An 8809-nucleotide genomic window follows, 5' to 3' on the forward strand; every position below is an offset into this window, starting at 1 on the left:
ATGAATGCGTGAATTAGAGTTTCTGCAGTGGAGAAGGTGAGTGAGGGGCAGAACCGAACTATGTTTTTTTAGATGAAAGAAAGTGGTTTTGGTAATATGATGAAAAGAAAGTGGTTTTGGTAATATGATTAATGTGCAGTTCAAATGAGAGGTTGCTGTCGAAAGTGACTCCGTAGATGCGTAGATGGAGAAAGTGTAGAATTTGCAACATCCATCCATTTTCTAAATGCTTATCCTCTTGAGGGTCGCAGGGGACAGCTGACATTGGGCAGAGGCAGGGGTACACCCTGGCAGGGCTGACACACAGAGACAGCTAGCCATTCACACCTATGGACAATTTAGAGTCACAAATCTGCATGTCTTTGAACTGTGGGGGGAAGCCAGAGTACCTATAAACCCGCAGGGAGAACATGCAAACTCCACACAGAAGGACTCCCACACCCGGGATCGAACCAGGACCTCTCTTGCTGTGAGGCGACAGTGCCAACCACCACACCACCATGCCGACCTTTGCAACATTAAGGCTGAAATTATGAATGGTTTTAGCAAGGGAACTGGGGCTGATTATGATCATGTCTTATTTGTCACAGTTGAGTTGTAGAAAGTTAGTTTGCATCCAGGATTTCATTTCAGTGAGGCAATTTTCAAGTGTGGAGCAGATTGCTGTAGTGATGGATTTGGTGGATTTGGACGTCGTCGGCATAGCAATGGAAATGGAGGCCATATCGGCGGATGATGTTACTAAGCCGATGTAAAGGATAAAAAGGAGAGGACCAAGCATACTCATAACATATCCATATGCAAAACGACAAAGGAACAACAGTTCATGCTGCTGCATTGCCTCCACATATCTCTTCAACTGAGACACAAGATGGACCCCAAGAAGTCAGCTCTGTGTATGAAGTGTAGTGAGGAGGTTGGTTGTTTTATACACACTATATGGACATGTGTATATATTCAGAGGTTTTGGTTGAAAGCTGTTTCAAAGTTAAATTTGGTTTTCGATAAAGAATTAGATTTGGATCCACTTTGCCTTCTGCTATGAATGCCACACCTACAAAGGGTTTACAGAAGAAAGTGCTGAGTGTGTTAACATATGCTGCACGTAAATGTGTATCACTGAAATGGATTTCAAACAAGCCACCAACTCTCTTACCCATGGAATATGTGACATACTGGTCTAGAGGTAAATTTGGTGTATTTTATCATGTAAGGACGCCATTCCTTGATTATGCAGGACCTAGATTATCAAATATTATCTGGAAGTCACTTCCTAGACCAAGAAATGATGGTTGAATGCTGAGGGGAGGGTCTGTTGTCTGTAATATCACTTATCTATATATTTATCTTGCTGTATGCTTTGCTCCCTCCAGCGCTCCCAGTAGCCTATATTTATGAAAACTGTGACAAAAAATGTTGCTGTGCTACAACAGACAACCCTACTATTGTCTAAAATAATCATGAGCAAATGTAATTATGATTAAATATAAAGTAGACTAATTATCAATATTATTACTGGTATTCTGGTATTACAGTGTGCTGCAGTTCTGTGTGTGGTTTGTACAGGTGGTGTTGCCGTACCTCAGCAGAAGCTGTTACTGAACTGCTGGTAGGTACAGTCACTGTCACACTGTGCTGTCATTACTTTTAGATGTGGTATAAAATGGAAAACTATGGGTGCTACAGTGTCAGTCATTGATGTTGTGCTGCATGTGTAATCTATGTAGACATTACTAGCTTTCTTTTATTGTATATTCATAAAGGCTAGTTGTGCTTTGCTCTGATAAATGATATAGAACATAGACTAATAGAAAATGAGTGTGAGTTTATTTATTTATTTATGTATTTATTTCAGTTTAGTGTCAACACTGGGGGCACCTGGTAGATTTGTTCTCCCACAATATTAACTCTATGGCTACAGCCTTGCTGCATTATAAAGCTACAGGTGGCTATGGTTTGATTTATAATGTTTTTAGTTAATAATGGGTTAATAATGACAGTAATTACACAGAAGCAGCAGCTACACTGTCATAAAAGAGAGAGAGAAATGCTAATGAAAATAAAAGATACAAGTAGCCTGAAACTAAAATTGAGATATGAACAAATGTGAAAATATAGGCCTAACTGAATAGTGTCAGTCTTTCTGTCTCTGTCACTGGCACGCGCGTTGTTTCTATGACATCAAATGTCATAGAAACAGAACGGTGACCCGGCCGAGGTCACGTTTATAAGGCCTTCAGATCATTGTGATCTCTCACTTTGCACTTGGATTTGGACCAGAACCAACCTGTGGAAAGATTACTCTGAGATTTGAGCAGAAAGCGAAGTTTTTGGAAAACACTTTTCAACCTTTCGGACCACTCAACTTTGCCGAGAACCCGAAGATGGCTCCCAGGGACTTAGATCTGGGTAAGACAACTTCTAGATTTATTTTAGCATTTTAATGGTTGACACGACCTCTGAAATTGTTAAAAGGTTCATCAGTGAAGAAATTAGTGTAAATGTTTGGGTTTAAAAGTTGAACAGTTCACAGCATGTTATTAGGTCTGTCAGAAACTCCGATTTGGTGAAAACCGACACTAATTTGTTATCACACTAATGCACGATTTGTAGAGTACGTTGATGTTTTTTGATGGACAGGATGTATTAAATCCACCGGGACATGTGCGGAATGTGTTAATAATTAATGTAGTGATTTGAAAACACTGCTTATTTGAGGGTATCAAAGTATCGACATTTGACAATGTGTGATCAGTTCTACTACTAAAAAAGATGGCGACCGGGTCGAATTTTAAAAAATATAAAAAATGTTATCATGTTGTGCGCCATGGCAACGACGGCACTATTAGGAGCGAACGTCAGGACGTGAGGATGCACAGGTGTAATCAGACCAGGGCACAGTCTCCTGAGTTCGTTTGTTTTGATTGTTGAAGCCTTTTCTATCTGGTTCTCTGAAAGTAGGCTATATCATATTAAATAAACATATTTTCAGTATTTAATATTGAAATGCGCTTCGCTCGTTAGTATGGTATTTTGTTTGAAACTTGTAGTTGGGACTGCACAGAGCTCACTGAGGTATTTTTTGGATTTATGTAGCCATGGTGCACTGTACGTAATGACGCATGTAGTGCGACGCATGTGAAATACATTTACGCTGTTTATTGCAAACCATGGGATGTGCTGTCATCACTGAAGTGATGTGGATTGATCACATTGTTACTGCAGCTTTATTTGATGCTGTATAATGCAGCATGAATTGATTATCATGCTGTCATCTGTTCAAACTAGAGGCTGAACTGCACAGTATTTGATATTACTGTTAGAAGGTGTAGCCCCTTGTGTGTTGGTGAGCTTTGATACTGATGTAGTGCAGCTGTATTTAGTATGTGTATGTTGTAGTGTTTTCCAATTTAAATTTTGATTGCTGCTTATTCAATCCAAAATATTTAAAGAGAGACTTAATCAGAAATCCTATAGTGATGTGTGCTGCTTACACCCACCTGGGTGCAAATATTTGTAGCCTACTCTCATTTGTACAATTAACTATTATCTTCTCAACCTCAACCCTCAGGACCTAGGTTAGCTACATAACTATTCTACCATTACAATGCAACATGCCAAGTGTCTTTTCTTTAAGCGGTTTTATGGTTGTGTGTAGACCATACACATGTCGCCCACGCCGTTGTGAGCAGTTTTACATCTGCAGTGGTGTGTCTGTGTCACTCTGCAGTTACACCTCCAAAACACTAGTCAGCGGCGGAGGTTTCTGTGAAGTGCTGTAAAGTTTAGATGATTTAAAACACATTAAATATGGCTTAATAGAGCCGATTTGAAAAACAAGTACACAAATCAGCTTCACTATAACTTGAAGCATTCACAGACAAACACTTGTCTTTATCTGGACACATTAGAGAGAGGATTTGTTCTGTAGCCTAACTGTACATGACTGACTGTGTGTGTGCGTCCTGCGTCCAGGATGAGATCACCTGCTACACACACTGTGATTTGCAACATACTGTCAGATCAGAAGGTAGGCTGACCAAACGTCCTCTTTTGCCCGGACATGTCCACTTTTCACGTCCTGTCCAGGGCGTCGGGGGGAACTGAGCCCGACATTATTTAATGACCAAAGCACTGAGTTTGTGTCACACAGTTGTTACGGTTACAGGCTATTTAACAGGCCAGGCGTGCTCAGCGGAGAGGGAGACCTCCGTGTTTGAGACGGGAGCGGGAGGCGGGAGGTCCGAGGCTTCCAGCGAGAGAAGATGGAGACATAAAACAAAATAAGATAAAATAGGAAAAACCTGTCTCCCTCTTTTATTTTATTTTCAGCGTTTAATCAAGGCGGAGGCTGGAGGTCCGAGGCTTCCAGCGAGGGGAGAGGTAGAAACAAACAGCCAAATTGTGTCTGTGTGTGTTACGTTCAGGTGTTGTCACGTACATAACAGTGTCCAAGCAATAAACAGGACAGACAATAGGATTTTATTTATTTTTACAATACATTTTCACTGAAAGCTGACCGAATCCGATCTGAGCCCGAATACAATTTATATAGCTATAACGGTCCCGTCGGGTACCGTTGGGCTTGGATCGCCACACTCTAGTGTGTGTATGTGTCCCCTCTAGAGGCCTATCTGAATTTCTGTCTTTGAGAGATATTATTTTGTAATAAAACTGAATTTTCTATCCATACATATAAATTTTAAATATATTAAAATGATAAGGCATCTTTGAGTAAACTGCGAGTATCATTTAAGTAGTTGTGGCCGGCCGAGTGTCCTCTTTTTTGGAAATCAAAATATGGTCACCCTATCAAAAGGCAGAGTCGGCTGTGCCTGTGAAGCGACAGTCCACCATGCAGTCACCAGAGACTTATTTCACTGGTTGCACAATTAATGGAAACGTGCAGATAAAAGTGTATAAAGAGTAAGTGCCTGGCGCACCATGTCTGCGTTACATAGCAACGGTGACAGCGGAGTCCTGAGGGAACTATTTTTGTTGGCGGAAGACAAATAAAATGCTTAAATTATCTATTTTGTCCTCATTTTTCAACATTTCTTAATCAGCCTTGATTATTTAACTGTTGAACTGTTGTATAAAAGCAATATCACACTCGAGCTCGTGATGTTGTACTGTGATATGGTCACGGCTGTGATTCGGTCGTAGGCACGAGGCCTCTCGTGTGATATTGCTTAATTAAATCATGCTAACGTACTAGCACAAGTCTATGGCATTTTACATTGTATAGGTTAGCCTAGTGGCCGGCGATCTTTTCTTCTTTCATATAAAACCAGGGACAACAGGAACATTTAACAAAGGTAACGGCACACAGCTTGGCTCCATTACAACTCCAAAGATTTACAGATAAAACAACTTTCATACTAAATAGGTTTTCCAACAAATACAAAATGCTAACCTCATTAGCACAAGCCTTTGCCATTCTACATTGTATAAATTAGCCTAGTGACAAGTTGAGATTTCCTCTGTTCATATGAAACCTATAAATCCCTGAAGAATAAATCACACACAAGACTTAAAATGCTATTTTAGTGGAGGCTTTACTGTCTTCACAATTTATAGTTTTTCATCTGTGAAATATGAGTAAATACAAGCTTTGTTTCCACTGAGGGAAATGGTTTTAGTATACAGAAACAGACAGGAGGTCTGCGTTAGTTAGGTTTTTTGTACACGCAAAGTTTGTTGTCACACGTCATACAGGGGTGAAAATAGCCCAGTTAAGAGGCCAAGGCTAAGAATAAGAATAAGAATAATCTTCATTGTCATTGCACAAAACAATGAAATTCTGTTGGAGCAGTCCTCCAGCTGCCCAGGCTTATAAATATAAAGATAAAAATAAGTAAAAACAAAGAGACATATATACAGTAGGGCACAATATCAAGAATATAAAATATAAAACTTGTGCAAGAAAAGTCCAAGTCCTTAAAGTGCCATTAGTACTGTGCGTATGTCTGTGTGTGTGATTGTATTGATGTGAAGAGAGGGAAGAGGGCAATGGGGGCTCCTGAGGAGTAGGGTGGGTGTGTGAGAGAGAGGGGAGAGGGGTAGAGTTCAGGATTTATTTATACTGGGGTGCAAATAGTCAGTCTGATATTATAATTTGAGTATTTGATTTTTTTCCCCCGCCTCAGATGGTGTGTCCTTCGTTATCGAGTACCCGGCAGATGGCTCCCCTGAAGTCATCTGGATCCTCGACGATGATGAAGATGAGTTTCAGGTAGGTGATGTACAGGTAGGTAACTTCATTCCCCAAGTTTACTCTGATGAAGAGGATGAGGCTGAGGCTGAGGAGGACTACCATGATGACATTGACATGGAAGACTTTGACGATGAAGACACCGAGGATGAAGACAATGACATGTTAGACTTTGACAATGAGGACTGGAGAGCCCTAGAGAGTGAAGAAGATTCTGGGTACGGGTCCATGAGCGAGGAGGAAGAGGAGGATGTCGAGGATGAAGAGGAGCCTCCTGCACAGCCAGTGGAGTGTCCTGAAGATCTGCCCCCAGTCTCTCCTCGGTCTGAAGACTCTGCTCCCCCAGCCTCCAGCCTCAGCTCATCCACCAAGAGATGCAGGGAGGACAGCGACACACTTCAGGTAAGTGTGAAGAGGGAGAGGTGGATCTGTGAGGACTGCGACTGTGAGCCAAGACCCTCCACTTCAGGCCTCAGCTCTGCCACAAAGAGAAGCAGGGAGGACAGCGATACACCTCAGGTAAGTGGGAAGAGGCAGAGGAAGACCTGTGAGGACTGCAATGAAGAGCCAAGACCCTCCACTTCAGGCCACAGCTCCTCCACACACAGAAGCGGAGAAGAGGACTACAGGAACTCTGCACCCTCCACTTCTGGCTCCAGCTCCTCCATGCCCAGAAGATATTGGCCGAGTTCTTTCCAGTACCCGAGGAGGCCCGATGACAGCGACTCCGATGAAGACTGACGGCTCTGATTGGGAAACCTTTGTGTCTGGAAGGACTGATAATGGCCCATGCAGCCTTTGTGTCTGGTGAGGCTAGCACAGCCCTTGGTAGCGTCTTGCACCAGGGCTTTTTATTTACATTTAACTCTTTTATTATAGTTGATATTGCTGGATGCATTTACCAGTGATTGGGTAAAGCCCCATGCGGCCTCTGCGTCTGGCGAGGCTAGCACAGCCCTTGGTAGCGTCTTGCACCAGGGCTTTTTATTTACATTTTACTCTTTTAATATGGTTGATATTGCTGGATGCATTTACCAGTGATTGTGTAAAGCCCCATGCGGCCTCTGCGTCTGGCGAGGCTAGCACAGCCCTCGGTAGCGTCTTGCACCAGGGCTTTTTATTTACATTTAACTCTTTTATTATCGTTGATGTTGCTGGATGTATTTACCAGTGATTGGGAAACCTTTGTGCCTGGAAGGACTGATAAAGTCCCAGGCAGCCTTTGCGTCTGGCGAGGCTAACACAGCTGTTGGTAGCGCCTTGCACCAGAGCTGTTTAATTACATTTTACTTTTGAGTAATAATTGATGGTGGTACATTTTACTTTTTCCACTATAGTTGATGACACTGGGTGGATGTTCCAGTGCTGAGTTAATAATAATAATACATTATACTTATATAGCACTTTCCAATGCACTCTGAATTACAAATTCAGGGACAAAACAACAACAAAAAAAAGGCAAGGAGCAAACAAGAGAACAAATAAGGGATGAGGAGAAGAAACTGTCAGCGATTTAATCAAAACAGGTGAGGCTTGAGTGATTTTTTGAATATGGAGAGAGAGGGGGAGTCTTGGATGGATTTGGGGAGTGAGTTCCAGAGGATGGGAGCAGCGATGGAGAAGGCCCTGTCCCCCCCCCCAGGATTTGTGTTTTGTTCCTGATGGAGGAGGAACAGGAGGTTGGCATCGGCAGAGCGGAGTGTGCCGTTGGAATGTGATGGTGGAGGAGCTCAGACAGGTATTTGCATGTAATTAGGAGAGTTTTGAAGTCCTGCAGCTGAGGAGGAGAGGGATGGACAGAGGCAGGCGATGTTCCTGAGGTGAAAGAAGGCTGTTTTGGTGATGTGTTTGATGTGTCAGTCAAAGGACAGGAATTAATCGAAAATGACGCTAAGATTTCGGATGTGAGTGAGGTGCATACTGTGGAGCCATCGATGTTGAGGGTGACGTTATGGGTGGATTTGGTGACTGCTTTTGGTCCAGTGATGATAATTTCAGATGGGTTGCAGTTTAATTGGAGGAAACTGGTTTGAAGCCAGGATTTTATTTCAGTGATGCAGTTTGTCAGGGTTGAGTGGGTGGCAGTGGAGATTGTCTTGGTGGAGATTAGGAGCTGGATATCATCACGATATCATGATGCAATGGAACTGGACACCATGACGGCGAATTATGTTCCCCCCAAGGGGGGAAAGGTACAGGATGAAGAGGAGGGGACCAAACTGAACCTTGGGGGACACCTTGGAGGAGGAGAGCAGTGGGGGATTTGCAGTTATTGATGGAGATGAACTGAAGTCTGTCTGAAGTCTGATGGATGGAGGGATTGATGGTGTCGAAGGCGGCACTGAGGCTGAGGAGGTTTCTGGCATCAGAGGAGAGAAAGAGGTCGTTAGTGATTTTAAGCAGGGCAGGGTTGAGTCCAGTTAACAGGTGAAGCATGCTATTGTTATCTATTTTCCTTTATAAAGTATAGGTGGCTATACCAGAGAAAGGTGAGTCTATACTTCGTGACAACATCGACACAAGTATTTCTGTCACTGACCAGTATAATAATATCACATTGTCTTTTTTGCCCACTCTGCTGCATTGTCCTGTGTT

The 8809-nt window shown here is 42.6% G+C and overlaps 1 protein-coding gene across 1 annotated transcript; it reads left to right on the forward strand.

Annotated features, from left to right (window-relative positions):
* Positions 1–2384: 2384 nt before the first annotated feature.
* LOC125903895 (RNA polymerase-associated protein LEO1-like) lies at positions 2385–6955 on the forward strand. The gene is made up of 2 exons (XM_049601080.1): positions 2385–2409; positions 6150–6955. Exons 1-2 carry the CDS (start codon positions 2385–2387, stop codon positions 6953–6955), a joined length of 831 nt encoding a protein of 276 aa, XP_049457037.1.
* The last annotated feature ends 1854 nt before the right edge of the window (positions 6956–8809 follow it).

Source organism: Epinephelus fuscoguttatus, linkage group LG16, assembly GCF_011397635.1.
Source record: "Epinephelus fuscoguttatus linkage group LG16, E.fuscoguttatus.final_Chr_v1".
In the NCBI taxonomy this organism is placed as follows: Eukaryota; Metazoa; Chordata; class Actinopteri; order Perciformes; family Serranidae; genus Epinephelus; species Epinephelus fuscoguttatus.